General features: G+C 43.1%; 1 protein-coding gene across 1 annotated transcript in view; it reads left to right on the top strand.

The window, feature by feature from the left end:
• The first annotated feature begins 367 nt into the window (after nt 1-367).
• Nucleotides 368-16235, top strand: part of LOC141133979 (uncharacterized) — a 145053-nt gene continuing 129185 nt past the window's right edge. The window contains exon 1 of the mRNA XM_073623579.1: nt 368-516. Coding sequence (XP_073479680.1) covers nt 435-516 — 82 coding nt within the window. The 5' untranslated portion in view covers nt 368-434. The remainder of the gene's footprint in view (nt 517-16235) is intronic.

Here is a 16235-nt window from a genome sequence, read left to right as displayed (position 1 = left end):
TTTGTTAAAATAAGCAGAATTCATGCAAGCTATCCTTGAGGAGACCATATACCATCGTATCATAACTTTGTATACATTAGCTAAATTACATTAGATAACATTAAATGAGAATTTTGCAATAGGTCGCTATATAGCATTCCAGCCTTCCATTGTTAGGAACATCTATATTTTGTATGGTTAGTAGAAGGTCTTATTTGTTAACAGCACAAAGAGAGATTGCCATTGAAGAAATAGTTTTCTTTAAACCAAAGCAGTGAACCAAAACATATTCATTACCATCTACAACATTCGTCTATAGTTATGGTCCACATTGAGGAAGTGGTTACTAATGTGTTCTCGACAGAGCCATGGGGACATTTCCGATAATCTGTGAAGAGTTTGAAAGGTAATAGTGCTGCAACTGTGTCCTTTATCTAGACTTTCTGGTCACCATCATGCAATCTGAGCAGTATAGGTGTTTATTAAATGCCTTCTATGCATCATTTATCATTCTGATTGCAATAACATCATGCAGCGGTAAGTGTGCTCAAAATAATTTATTTTACTCTTTCATAGCATATATGACATCCACATTATAGTGTTAGGTATTATATTTAATTGTGTTTACTGTAATTACTAACAGTAAGTAATCACAAGTTACAGCACTTTAATCTACAAAGTTTTTTTTTTGTATTGGAATATATCGGCAATAAAATGTACTAGAAATTGCAATAACATAATTTTTTTTTATATTATTGGATCATTTGACATTTTTTTGTAACATTTTAAAAATAGAACAACTGCTGTTATGAGGATGTCCTATTTTTTTAACATACAAATATGTTTGAAAAGTTATGAAAATATATTTCTGAATTAAAAATTGTAAATCATTTAATATTACATTTAAAACGGCACTTTAGGCACGCACATCTTTATAAAATCTTAATTGTAAAAAAAGTTGGGTTGTAAATAGAAACGATCTTCACGGTTAATTCATACATTTGTATATACCAGGAATTACAGCTATTGCTATAATTCCAGTGCTGCATGTGTGACAACAAATACATTTACAAGAGAAAGGTCTTCAAAGATGTGTGCCAAAAAACTTGCTTCTCAGCTGTTGAGTGGTAGGAGCAGGAGTTTGTTATACTATATACTTGAAGGCAAGGCAAAGGCATAGACAAAACTATTATTTTTTTCATTTTGGATAGATTAAGGGAGGGTTATAACTTCTGTCAGTTTTTTTTTTTTTGCCATTTGTGTCCCATTGGGGAGATTTAGCATGACTTCCTGGCCCATAGCCAAAATAGGAAGTGAGAGGAAATCTGCAAATTAGGGGAATCCCTTGGGGCCCCCAGATTACCAGAACTGGTGTCCACATTGGACGATTTTTATTCTATTACTGTTCTAGAGACAACCCCTTTACTTTCACTTTTAATGATAATGATAAACAAGACAAATAGAGAGGGTGAATCTCCCTAACAGGGGCACAGACAGCAATAAAAACCTAATAGGTGTTCTTAATGCTCTCCATTTTGTCAAAAAACATAAATGAAACATAATTTGTCTTTAGTTATACTTCAACAATGGTTATAAATAAGGATGGTCCAACAGTTCGGACCGCGTATGAGTTTGGGTTGAACATTGGCTGTTCAGAAGTTCCTCAAACAACTGAATTATAGGGTCATTCGACTGTTTGTTCGGCCTGCCAAACGACCACAATGCACTGCACTGCCACACAGTGCATTGAAAGCCCTGATTGGCTGAAGCAATGAAAGCTTTGCCCACTCAAGGCACAGAGCACTGTCAGAGCCATGATTGGATGCTGTCATAATTTCATTGTATCCAATTATGGCTCATTGCTCTTAATCCCACCCCACACTATAAAAGTATTCTTTCCAATGCAAGCCATTTGTAGTGTGATATTGGCGTATAGAGAGATAGAACAGGGCTCTGTTCAGTGCTATTAGACAGTTAGGGGATGATTTACTAAGACGAATGCACTGCACCAGTTCACACCTTAATTGGTGCGCCGGAAAAGTCATTGATTAAACGTGCGAACCAGCGCACGCAGACGCGCAACACGATGATAAATATGTAAATTGCAACTGGCGCTAGGGTAACTGCAGTTTTCTTATTAATAATAGAGCATGCCCAATACAATTGGTTAATTTTATCTCATTGGATGTGTCTTGTTAGGCAATTAGTAGATGTTCTCAGTTAATTATCCCTTTTGATGCTAATGTGTTTTTTTTTTTTCTTTTTTTACCCAAATCTTTCAATACATTACAAAGAACAGAGAAGTGTTTCTAAACCCAATAAATTAATATGTTCAGGTCTTGATCTTTAAAGGTGACCATACACTGCAATCAGTTAGATCTTAAATAAATTAGATTTAGTGCAAGAGCCTGTTTGATTTCCTATAATTTGAATGAATTGTTCAAGCGTGCATGTAGATGTGCCATGACCCACTTGTATTTTCCTAACGATATTTCTTGGACATTATACAAGGCACATGAGAAACCACCTTTTTTCAAGACATGCTAGAGTGATCAGGAATCTCCAAACTATGGCTCTCCAGCTGTTGCAGAACTACACATCCCATGAGGCAAAAACTCTGACATTCACAGACATGACTAGGCATCATGGGAATTGTAGTTCCCGAACAACTGGAGGGCCGTAGTTTGAAGACCCCTGTGCTAGACCATTATTATGCCTCCAGAATTGGGAGTGTGGCATCTACCCAACTTCTCTCTGCTGGTGGACACAAGAACCTACATTTATAGATATATATTTGGGCAGCACAGTGGTGTAGTGGTTAGCACCTTCACCTAGCAGCAAACAAGGGTCACTGGTTTGAATCCTGCCCACGATACCATCTACCTGAAGTTTGCATGTTCTCCCTGTGCCTGTGTGGGTTTCCTCCAGGTACTCTGGTTTCCTCCCACACTATAAAAACATGCTGGTAGGTAAATCTGATCCTGTCTAAATTGGCCTTATATGTATGTATGAATGTGTGTTGGGGACCCACACAAACACCACCCCATGTTAAAAAAGAAAAATCCTTAATTTGCAAATAAGGATCATCTCTTCAGTGAGAACAGTGAGTGGGGCATGGCGATGGGAAGAAATTAGCAGCAGTACAAGCAACTTCCTGTAGGGCGTGATGTGAATGAATGAATGAATAATTTGTAAAGCGCTGCAAATGTGAACTGAATCGCCTCAGGACAGTGATGTCATTCCTGTGTGCTGGCCACCGCTTCCAGGAACCAGATATGCGCCACAGGTACATACCTCCTTGCACACAGCAGTTGCGCATCTCACATACACAGCGATCGCGCATCTAGATGCATTTGGCGCATCTAGATGCATTTGGCGCATCTAGATACAGGAACCCAATTTTTAGGGAAATTATTAGTAAAGCAGATGCAGATTTCCAGGACTGGACTAACAAATGTTTCTAGTGAAAGGCAACTGGTGTTTTCTATTAAACAAGGTCTAAATGGGCCATTGACATGCATCACAGTTGAACTTAGGAATGTGTCTTTGCAAAGTTAAAGTAAATTAAATCCTTTCTTATTTTTGCTTGGGATAGAGTGCAGAGGGTTTAGAAGTCTTGTCAGTTTTTGGGAATGTCTTCAGCCCTGATAGGGTGAAGACACCTCCCAAATTTTGCCAGTTTCTCCTTCAAATTTATTCACTTCCTGTCACATAGCCAAACAGAAAGGGAGGGTAAAACCCTGCCAATGTCTTTTCTTGGGGGCACACAGGTGAATCTAACTAGTGTCCCCGTTAGGTAAATTGCACTCTAGCATTTTGCTGTGTACACCCCAAATTATTAGGTATCTTGGACTTTGGGGTTTATTTCCTAAAGGCAAATCTACTTTGCTCTACAAGTGCACTTGGAAGTGCAGTTGCTGGAGATCCGAGGGAGACATGCAAGAAAAAAAAACGCATTTTTGCTTCTACATGATTGGATGATGCTTCCCTCAGATTTACAGTGAGTACAGTTGTATTGCGGAGTGGATTTGCCTTTACTAAACCCCAAAATACCTAATAATGTGGGGTGTACACAAAGTGCTAGAGTGCAATTTGCCTAATGGGGACACTAGTTAGATTGACCTGTGTGTCCCCAAGGAAATACACTGGTAGGGTTTTACCCTCACTTCCTGTTTGGCTATGTGACAGGAAGTAGAGCCAATTTTTAGAAAAAGGACACAAAGCCCAATCTAAAAAAAAGACAAGCAGGGGTTCTAACACTCAGTTGGTTTCCCTCCAATGCCCACAATTAGAATAGGATTGTCTTGAGCTCAATTTTAGCTCAGTGGTCTAAATCAGTGGTTCTCAACCCTGTCCTCAAGTACCCCCAACAGGCTATGATTGCAAGTTTTACTTCATCTTGCCCAGGAGCTTTAAATCAGAGTCAATGGCTTTGAAATTTGGACAGCTATTTTAGCTAAGATAAATTCCCAAAACATGTCCTGTCGGGAGTACTTGAGGACTGAGGCTGAGAACCACTGCGCTAAAATGAAAAATTGAATACTTACCGCTCTGTAATTTTCCTTTCCTGGTGACTATCTATAGCAGCATATGCACAATCCATACATATGCTACCATGAAGGCACCAGGAAAGTAGCTTGTAGACACATTTTTTTGTTTTGCCATGCCAATCAGTCTAGTTAAGCTGCAGCTGGGAAATCTGTTGCATGAAAATTAACAAAACACATAAAACATAAAAATTGGCTATACATTTTATTGGTCAACAAAACATGACTTGGAAAAGAGCAAGGAAAGCAAAAAAACACATGTGTGTTAACCGGTTCCCAACCGCCGCATCTTGGGCATAACTAAAAAGAGTGAGCTGCAGTCATATTGATCCACTGACCCAATTCACCATATGCCCGTGTTCTCTGCTTCCATGACCAGGGCACGATACGAGCAGATCTTGCGGTTCATGCACTTCAATGACAACAAACTCTGTCATCCTCAGGGTGACCCTGGATACGATCAACCAACGTAAACCACTTCAACCAACAGTTTGCAGGCTTGTTTACTCCCTATCAAGTTGTCTGCATTAATGAGTCCCTGATTAAGTTTTCTGGCCGCTTGTCTTTCAAACAGTATCTTCCCAGCAAGTGTGCCAGATATGGGGTCAAGATGTATAAGCTCTGTGACAGGGCCACAAGCTATACATATAGTTTTATGGTTTACAAGGAGAGATAGTCACGTAGAGCCAGAGAACTGCCCAGATTACATAGGGAGCGCTGGTGAGATTGTGTGGGACTTGGTATCACCCTTATTTGGAAAGGGGTACCACTTGTATGTGGACAATTAGTACATGAGTGTGACACTTTTTAGTCACTTGTTTGATCATGGAATTGGTGCATGTGGCACCGTGCCATCTAATCGCCGGGGCTTACCCCAGCAGCTTGTAGATTCCCGTCTTAGGTTGGGGGAGAGAGCCTGCTTGAAGAGTAATAATTTGCTCGCTGTGAAGTGGAGGGATAATTGGAATGTTTTTGTTCTCCCTTCACGCAGACATGACAGTCCAAATTCCTACGGTGACTGGTGTTGTGGAGAAACCCCTCTGTGTCCACGAATATAACCTTAATATGGGAGGGGTGGACCTCAACGACCAGTTGTTGGCGCCATATCTAATTGCCCATAAGGCCAGACACTGGCACAAAAAAGTGTCTGTATACTTATTTTAATTGGCTCCGCTGAATCCTTATGTGCTTTACAAAGCTTCAGGACGAACTGGATCCTTCCTTAAATTCCAGGAAGAGATCGTCATAGCCCTTCTGTTTCCAGACGATGCTGTGGCCCAACTTCCAAACCAAATGCAGTAAGCCGGCTGCATGAGAGGCATTTTCCATATGTCCTCCCTGGTACCCCTACACAACGAGCCCCCCAAAGAAAATGTTGTGTCTGTAGAAAGCGTGGATATAGGCGTGACACCCGCTATTATTTTCCCTCCTGTCCTGACCATCCTGGTATTTGCATTGGTGAATCTTTATAACGCTACCACCATAGGCGTCACCAGGGTGTGGCTATTGAAGCTGGAGCCCCAAATGTGGAGCCCATAGCCTCGAGTATCAGCGCGTCACGGCTGAGCTGGGCAGCATTGGAGGTGGAGGAGAGACGAGCAGAGATGACATCATCTCTCTCCGCCCGCCCGTCACCGCTCTTCCACCCTCACAGCCGGCCACTTCAACGTGGGAGCGATGTGCGGTGGGGAACAGAGAGATGACATCATCTCTCACTGCCCACCACACATCAGCAATCTTCCGCACTCACAGCGCGGGCCTTTTAAATGTCAGAGGTGCGGTGGGGAGCAGAGAGATTACATCATCTCTCACTGCCTGCCCCGCATCTCCACTCTCCTGCTCTCACTAAATGGACCAGTGCTGCCAGCCTGCCACCAATAAGCGACAATGCACATTTGGAGGCACTAGCTGGCATGACAAATGTCAATCTGCAAATGGTGGCAAGTGACATGACAATGTGAAAATGGTGACAAGTGACGTGGCAAGTGACAATCTGCAAATGGTGGCAGGTGACATGGCAAATGACAATCTGCAAATGGTGGCACGTGACGTGACCATCTGCAAATGGTGGCAAGTGACAATCTGCAAATGGTGGCAGGTGATGTGGCAAGTGACAATCTGCAAATGGTGGCAAGTGACGTGGCAAGTAACAATCTGCAAATGGTGGCAGGTGACATGGCAAGTGACAATCTGCAAATGGTGGCAAGTGACGTGGCAAGTGAGAATCTTCAAATGGTAGCAGGTGACGTGGCAAGTGACAATCTGCAAATAGTGGCAGGTAACGTGGCAAGTGACAATCTGCAAATGGTGGCAAGTGGCAATCTGCAAATGGTGGCAAGTGATGTGGCAAGTGACAATCTGCAAATGATGGCAAGTGTAAATCTGCAAGTAGTGTCAGGGGACATGGCAAGTGACAATCTGCAAATGGTGGCTAATGATGTGGCAAGTGATAATAGCAAGTGACAATCTGCAAATGGTGGCAGGTGACGTGGCAAGTGACAATCTGCAAATGGTGGCAAGTGACGTGGCAAGTGACAATCTGCAAATGGTGGCAGGTGACAATCTGCAAATGGTGGCAGGTGATGTGGCAAGTGACAATCTGCAAATGGTGGCAAGTGACAATCTGCAAATGGTGGCAAGTGACAATCTGCAAATGGTGGCAATCTGCAAATGGTGGCAGGTGACGTGGCAAGTGACAATCCACGTCTAGTGGCAGGTGATGGTGGCAAGTTAAAAAGCTGCACCTGGTGACAGGCGATGGTGGCAAGTGACATGCCCAGGGCTCCCACTGATTCTACATTATGGTGAGTTGAATCACTTCATTATATGTTACAATGTAACAATAGAAACAATTCGCTTCGATCACCCTGACACCATATCAACCATGGTGCCATGATGATTGAAACGCCAACACCAGCCTTCCTTTGCCCGTGAAAAATTGCTTACCACGGGCATGCCCCCCCCAGGTTGGTGACCGCTGCTATGGGCTCTAACCCCAGATCTTTTGTAGACCTAGCAACGCCCCTGGCTACCACACACTAGTGGAGTATTAGCGTAGGGTACAGCACTGCACAGACTAGGACACACTTTCACAGGGTCTCCAAAGATGCCATCGCATTTTGGGAGACCTGAACCTGGAACCGAACCGTTACAAGTGTTACAGTTACAAATAAAAGTGTAAAAACAAAAAAATATATAAAATAAAAAAACAAAAATAGTTGTCGTTTTATTGTTCTCTCTCTCTATTATTCTGCTCTTTTTTTTTACTGTATTCTACAATGCAATGTTTTATTGTTACTATGTTTTATCATGTTTGCTTTTCGGGTATGTAATTCTTTTATACTTTACCGTTTACTTTGTTTTATTGACAACCATTTTTTTGTTTTCAGGTACGCCATTCAGCTGCGGCATTGATTTATTTATCTTGACAGCAACAGTGTTTGCTCCCATGATACGTAAATCAGTGATTCCTGCGCTGCAGAAGGTGATTTCACCACCACAGTTAAAAAAAAGAGCATATATGCCAAAGCATGGGGGCAGGGGTGGAGGGACGATTTGCCCCAAACTTTAGGAGCGGATTGCCCCCATGCTTCGGCATATATTTTTTAGGCACAGATTGCGTTAAAAAATGTTTTATTTTTACTATGTTTTATTGTATTTGCTTTGCAGGTATGGTAAGTCTTTTGCAGCGTACACACGATCGGTTTTCTCGTTGGAAAAAGAGATGACGGCTTTTCCGACGGAATTCCGCTCAAGTTTGCCTTGCATACACACAGTCACGCAAAAGTTTGCTGAAATTATGACCACAACGCGGTGACGTACAACACTACAATGAGCTTAGAAAATGACGTTCAATGCTTCTGAACATGCGTCGAATTGTTTCCGAGCATGTGTAGGGATTTTGCGCGTTAGAATTGCCACAGATGGTCACATTTTCGGTTAGGAACTTTTCCTGTTTGAAAAATTGAGAGCATGCTCTCAATCTTTTGCTGACCGGAATTTCGTCAGCAAAAGACCGATGGAGCATACACACGGTCGCATTTTTCATCGAAAAAATCTCATCGGTATTATGCGGCCCGAAATTCCGACCGTGTGTACGCAGCATTACTGTTATACTGTAATGTTACTTTGTTTTATTGTTAACCATCATTTGCTTAGCAGGTACGCCATTCAGCTGCAGCACAGGTTTATTTATCTTGACAGCAACAGCGTTTGCTCCCACGATATGTAAAGCTGTGACTCCATCGCTGTCGAAGGGGATTTCACCATCACAGTTAAAAAAAAAAGCATATATGCCAAAGCATGGGGGCAGGGGTGGAGGAGCGATTTGCTCCTAAAATTAGCAGTGGATTACCCCCATGCTTCAGCATATATTTTTTAGGCACAGATTGCGTTAAAAAATGTTTTATCTTTACTATGTTTTATTGTATTTTCTTTGTAGGTATGGTAAGTCTTACTGTTATACTGTAATGTTACTTTATTGTTTTTTTACTTTTATTGTTATGTTTTATTGTTAACCATCATTTGCTTAGCAGGTACGCCATTCAGCTGCAGAACTGATTTATTTATCTTGACAGCAACAGCATTTGCTCCCATGATACGTAAATCAGCGACTGCAGCGCTGTAGGAGGTGATTTTACCACCACAGTTTAAAAAAAAATGGTGCATGTATGCCCATCATTAGAAGTGGGTGGATGAAGGGCGGTATTCTAATGGTGGGCATACCTACCGATCAATCTCTTTTTTTCGTTCAGCCCACAGGCTGCATGAAAAAAAGAACATTACAATTTGCTGGACTTTGAGTGGTTATACCAGAATGATGCGTGCAGGTTTAGGTGTCATCTTGGTATCATTCTTTTCAGCCAGCGGTCGGCTTTCATGTAAAAGCAATATTAGCAACTAATTAGCCTCTAGATTGCTTTTACAAGCAGTGGGAAGGAATGTCCCACCCCCACCGTCTTCCATGATTTTCTCTGGCTCTCTTGTCCCAACAGGGAACCTGAGAATGCAGCCGGTGGTTCCGCCAGCTGACCATAGAGCTGATCAGAGACCAGAATGGCTCCAATCATCTCTATGGCCTAAGAAATCGAAAGCTACGAGCATTTCATGACTTAGGTTTCGCCGGATATAAACAGTGGCATTGGGAAATTGGCAAAGCATTTTATCACACCGATCTTGGTGTGGTCAGATGCTTTGAGGGCAGGAGGAGAGATCTAGGGTCTAATAGACCCCAAGAAAAAAGAAGAGTATCTGTCATTAACTATTGCTATCATAGGGGATATTTACATTCCCTGAGATAACAATAAAAATGATTAAAAAAAAATTAAAAAAATGAAAGGAACAGTTTAAAAATATAAAAAAAAAGCAAAATAAATTATTAAATAAAAAAAAACACCCCTGTCCCCCCGTGCTCACGCGCAAAGGCGAACACAAGCGTCGGTCTGGTGTCATATCTAAACAGCAATTGCACCATGCATGTGAGGTATCACTGCGAAGGTCAGATCGAGGGCAGTAATTTTAGCAGTAGACCTCATCTTTAAATTTAAAATGGTAACCTGTAAAGGCTTTTAAAAACGTATGTAGTTTGTCGTCGCTGCACGTTTATGTGCAATTTTAAAGCATGTCATGTATGGTATCCATGTACTCAGCATAAGATCTTTTTTATTTCATCAAACATTTGGGCAAAGTAGTGTGTTTTTAGTGCATTAAAATAAAAAAAAGTTTTTCCCAAACAATTGCATTTGAAAAATTGCTGCGCAAATACTGTGTGAAAAAAAATTGCAACACCCACCATTTTAATCTGTAGGGCCTTTGCTTTAAAAATATATATATATAATGTTTGGGGGTTCAAAGTAATTTTCTTGCAAAAAAGTAGTTGGGGGTGATGTGTGACATAAGCTTTGAAATGTTGTGCATAAAATGCCAGGACAGTTCAAACATCCCCAAATTACCCCTTTTTGGAAAGTAGACACCCCAAGCTATTTGCTGATAGGGATGTTGAGTCCATGGAATATTTTATATTTTGCCACAAGTTGCGCAAAAATGAAAAAAAAAAAGGTCGCACAAAGTTGTCACTAAATGATACATTGTTCAAATATGGCATGGGCATTGTGAAATGACACCCCAAAATACATTCTGCTGCTTCTCCTGAGTACGGGGATACCACATGTGTGAGACTTTTTGGGAGCCTAGCCATGTACAGGACCCCAAAAACCAAGCACCGCCTTCAGGCTTTCTAGGGCGTAAAATGGTGATTTCACATCCTCACTACCTATCACAGTTTCGGAGGCCCTGAAATGTCAAGATAGCACAAAACCCCCACTAATGACCCCATTTTGGAAAGAAGACACTTCAAGATTTTTGCTGAGAGGCAAGTTGTGTCCATTAAATATTTTATATTTTGCCACAAGTTTCGGGAAAATTACAATTTTTTTTTTTTTTTTTTTTACGCAAAGTTGTCACTAAATGATGAGCCTAGCTGCGTACAGGACCCCAAAAACCAAGCACCGCCTTCAGGCTTTATTTATCGTACATCACAGGACACAGAGCCATAGTAGTTACTATGTGGGTTATAGACCACCTTTAGGTGATGGTCACTGGCACACCCTAAGACAGGAAGTTCACTCCCTATATAACCCCTCCCACTACTGGGAGTACCTCAGTTTTTTTGCCAGTGTCTTTAGGTGTTGGTCATGAGTAAAGATGTGCTAGGCTGAGCTCCGCTGGAATATTCCTTTGCTGGGGCAATCTATGCAGCTGGATCCATTCAAAGTGTCTTTTCATGCCGAATTGTATGGTACCCGGGCCTTGTGGTGGAAGAAACGAGGTTTAGCCCGTAACGCTTCTCTTTTTAGAGAGCTGGACCCCAGGATCCAGGGCTTTGGTTTTTTCAGCCATAAAGTTTCCTGGCGGGGTGCTTTATGGATCCAGGTGAGTGGAACCCCCAATAAAAAGGGGCCCCTGTCCCTGAAGGTTTTTGAATGGAGCCATTGTGAGAGGTGAAGATTGGGTCTGTTAGTTTTACCACAGAATCCCTGCGGCGGGATAAGGTAATTGGAGATTCCTAAGGAATTTTAAATTTTCTTTTGGATTGTCTCCTTTAAAAGTAAATGTTGTCATGCCTAAAGTCACCACTGGAGGCTGTATAGAGCACGTGCCTTGTTCATGCTTTCCATAGATCGATATCTGACAGCAGAAGTTGCAGGTTTCCTCCGGGCTAAGCAGACTCAGGCCTCCCGTAAGATGTTGGGGGGGTATTTTTTCCAAAAACACCCCTACCTGGACAGAAGCTCTCCCCCTCTCCTGGATAGGTAGGGGAAAGCCCAGAACGATCGGCGGTTGCTGCTCTGTTCTTCCACCGCCTCTGTACGGCGGTTTGTCTGCTCTCCTCCTCGCCACCACCCCCCACACACACCGTTCCCGTCGGATCGGAGGCCCGCTCTTGTGCGGGAAAACGCTCTTTTGAAAAGAGGAAGGGGGGGCACGGTGGGAAGACGGAGGTGGCATGGCTTGGTGCGGCGTTAGCATGCAGCAACGTCCAGTGCGGGAGTGCATTATAAAAAGCTCCATTTGGCTGACTGCAGCTCTCGGAGGGACACAAGAGCAGAAGGGGGCATGTAAGTGGTGACACAGGCATTCCCTTAACACATTTACTGAGCATCAGGCTGAGTATTAATAGCAACAGCAGTTGCTGGACTATTTGCTCAAGCAGTGGGTGCAATTTCTTCTGGTAGTACCTCTGCATTTGTGCATTGGGCTATAGTCAGAAGGGGAGGTAGAAACAACCAAAAAAAGGGCTCAAAAGGTTCTCCCTCAAGCTGTAAGAAGCTTAGTCTCATCTCTACAATGGCATCCTTTCCTGAGAGATCTGGGGTGGCTGGTCAGGGTGAGCTATCGGGGCTGTCAAATGTTGCAACTGTTTCCAACACTGCAGCCCCTGTCTATATTACTGAAGAGGTTTTTTCCTCAGCTATGATAGGATTGGAAGAAAGGTTAGCAGCTTTAATTGCATCTTCCTAGAATGGGACAAAATGCGACAGGTCCCCTTCCACTACCCGGGACCCTCAAACAGAGGAACTGGGGGCAGGAGAAGATGAATTTCCCTCAGGAGACCGTGAAGAGGCTGATGACTCCTCTTCTGAAGGGTCAAATGCGGAAGGATCTCCTTCAACTTCAATCTGAAAGATTGATGGTGCAATCTCTTACTGAGTTGGTCCGCTCCACTTTTATGCTACTTTTAACGGAGTCAGTTGATAAGCCCACTTCTTGTTTGGGTTCGCTAAAGCTTCCTCAAGCTGTGCATGCCTTTCCTGTCCATTCCTTGCTGGAACAGCTTATGTATTCTGAGTGGGATCACCCAGATAAGCATTTTTTTCCTCCTAAAAAGTTTTCAACACTTTATCCTATGGAGGAAAAATTTACTAAAAGGTGGAAGATACCAGCAATTGACGCTGCTATATCCTCTGTGAATAAAAGTTTGATTTGTCCGATAGACAGTGCTCAAATGCTTAGGGATCCAACAGATAAGGAATTGGAATTACTGCTAAGAAACACATTTTCTCTGGCAGGTTCAGTGACTCAACCTGCAGTGGCAGCAATTGGTGTATGTCAATCCTTGAAATAGGTGCTCAAGGTTATCCCTGATCAGCAGGCCCAAGATTTAGCCGAGCTACCAGGGGCTTTATGTTTTGCAATAGACACTATGAGAGATTCTATTCTTCAGGCCTCGCACCTTGCGCTTGGGCTGGTGCATATGGGTAGAATACTATGGTTGAAAAATTGGTCAGTCGAAGCGCCATGCAAAAAGCTCCTGGCTAGTTTTCCTTTCCGCGGTGAACGGCTTATTGGGGATGATTTGGATAAATACATCCAAAAAATTTCTAGTGGAAAAAGTACCCTTTTGCCAGTTAGGAAAAGGAGTAAACGTATTGCATTTAAACGAGCTCCTTCTCCAGTGCCAGGTGCATCAGCCTCCAGGCAGTCACAACGGCCTCTGCCATCAAGTTCAAGAGGTAAACCTCAGGGTCAATCCCAGGGAAAAAAGAAGTCCTGGGGAGGAAACCTACAAAACAAAATACTAAAGCCTACTTATGAAGGGGCGCCCCTGCTCGCTCGAGTGGGGGTGAAGACTTCTGCAGTTCTCAACGGTCTGGCAGGAAGAGTGTCGAGACAGATGGCTGACTTCCTCAATAGCTCTAGGGTACAAACTAGAGTTTCGAGAGTCCCCGTCTCCTCGTTTTCTCAGATCAAACGTTCCCAAGGATCCAGAGAAAAATAAGACTCTCTTTCAAGCATTGGATCGTCTTTTGTCTCAAAAAGTGATCTCGGTGATCCCCATGGAAGAGCAAGGATTGGCGTTTTATTCAAACCTTTTCACAGTGCCAAAACTAAATGGAGATGTCAGACCCATTCTAGATCTCAATGAAACTGGTTCCTGAATATCAGCTCTTTTCGCAGTCAATCCGATCAGTAGTCTCCATACTATCAAGGATGCATACCTCCATGTGTCTATTTTCCCCACTCACCAGAAATATCTAAGTTTCGAGGTAGAAAATCTTCATTTTCAGTTTTTAGCTCTGCCTTTCGGTCTAGCTACTGCACCTCAAGTGTTTACAAAGGTCCTGGCCCCTACCCTAGCCAGATTAAGGGCCCAAGGTATAACGATTATAGCTTACCTAGATTATCTGCTCTTGATAGACCAGTCGGTAGCCCACTTAGACCAAAGTATGGTCACCACAGTCAATTACCTGGAATACCTAGGTTGGATTCTCAACCTAGAGAAATCTTCCTTAAAACCATAAAGGAAATTAGAATACCTGGGTCTGATCATAGATACAGCCCAGAAAAGGGTATTCTTGCCCCAGTCAAAGATCAGCACCATAAAGGAACTGATTCAGAAGGTCAAAGCAAAAAGGAATCCTTCTATTCGACTTTGCATGAGGTTGTTGGGAAAGATGGTGGCTTCATTTGAGGCCGCTTCTTATGCTCAGTTTCATTCGAGGCTGCTGCAAAACAGTATCCTATTAGCTTGGAACAAGAAGGTCCAAGCTCTAGATTTCCCAATGTGTTTGTCTCCGAAGGTGCGCCAGAGCCTCAGTTGGTGGTTGATAACCAAGAATCTGCAAAAGGGAAAATCCTTCCTACCAGTTACCTGGAAGGTGGTAACAACAGATGCCAGCCTTTTGGGTTGGGGAGCAGTCCTGGAAGAGGTGACTGTCCAAGGGAAATGGTTCAAATCAGAAATGGCCTTGCCCATCATCATTCTAGAGATTCGGGAAGCATGCTTAGGCCCTGAGGGCCTGGACGTTCAGGTTACGGAATTGTCCTGTCAGGATTCAATCCGACAATGCCACAGCTGTGGCTTATATCAATCACCAAGGGGGCACAAGAAGTTGTGTGGCCCAGAGAGAGGTGAATCATATCCTAACTTGGGCAGAAAACAATGTACCTTACCTATCGGCAGTCTTCATTCCAGGAATAGAAAATTGGCAGGCAGACTATTTGAATCGCTGGCAGTTGTTCCCGGGAGAATGGTCTCTTCACCCCGAGATCTTCTTGGCAATATGCCAAGGATATAGATCTGTTTGCGTCCAGGTTCAACAAGAAGATCGACAACTTTGTGTCAAGAACAAGGGATCCGCTAGCATGCGGAACAAATGCCTTGGTGGTCCCGTGGAATCAGTTCTGACTGATTTATGCATTCCCTCCTATTCTGCTGCTTCCACGACTTCTTCGCAGGATCAAACAGGAAGGGAAGTCGGTGATTCCTGTGGCCCCGGCATGGCCCAGAAGACCTTGGTATGCAGAGATCATAAGGATGGCGGTAGGGGACCCATGGACCCTACCACCACATCCAGACCTACTCTCGCAAGGTCCGGTATTCCATCCTACCCTACAAACGCTAAATTTAACGGTTTGGCTATTGAGACCCACATTCTTAAGAAGCGTGGGCTATCAAGTTCAGTGGTATCCTGGAAGGCATATGTTTCCTGGTGTGAATCCAGGGGTTGGCACCCCAGGAATTATGTCATAGGTAGAATCCTTGACTTTCTGCAAATGGGGTTAGAGATGAAGCTGGCCTTGAGTACTATCAAAGGCCAGGTCTCGGCCTTATCAGTATTATTTCAATGACCACTTGCTTTGCATTCTTTGGTCCGTAGCTTTATGCATGGGGTAACGTAGCTTAATCCACCGGTTAGGTCACCCCTGAAACCTTGGGACTTGAATTTAGTTCTGTCGGCTTTACAGAAAAAGCCTTTTGAGCCGATACGACATATTCCCTTGGTCCTTTTGACAAGGAAACTAGTTCTTCTGGTAGCCGTATCTTCTGCAAGAAGGGTATCAGAGTTGGCTGCTCTATTTGTTGCTCTTATATTGTTCTGCCTTCGTTTTTTCCAGTACCCTGTTCTACTGAAAAAAAGTCACTACATTCTCTTGATGTGGTGAGAGCAGTCAAAGTCTACTTGAAGGCGACTGCTCCGATTCGAAAAACTGATATTTTGTTTGTGTTGTCTGAAGGTCCTAATAGAGGACAGGCAGCAATGAAATCTATTATTTCTAAATGGATTCGGCAAGTAATTGTTCAAGCTTATGGTTTAAAAAGGAAGATTCCACCCTCTCAAATCAAAGTGCACTCTACCAGGGCTGTTAGTGCTTTGTGGGCAGTGCATTACCAAGCCTCCATGGCTCAAATCTGCAAGGCCGCAACTT

The sequence above is a fragment of the Aquarana catesbeiana genome, linkage group LG03 (genome assembly GCF_042186555.1).
Source record: "Aquarana catesbeiana isolate 2022-GZ linkage group LG03, ASM4218655v1, whole genome shotgun sequence".
Lineage (NCBI taxonomy): Eukaryota > Metazoa > Chordata > Amphibia > Anura > Ranidae > Aquarana > Aquarana catesbeiana.
The sequence above is the reverse complement of the archived record's forward strand: the minus strand, read 5'-3'. Positions and strand labels throughout refer to the sequence as shown.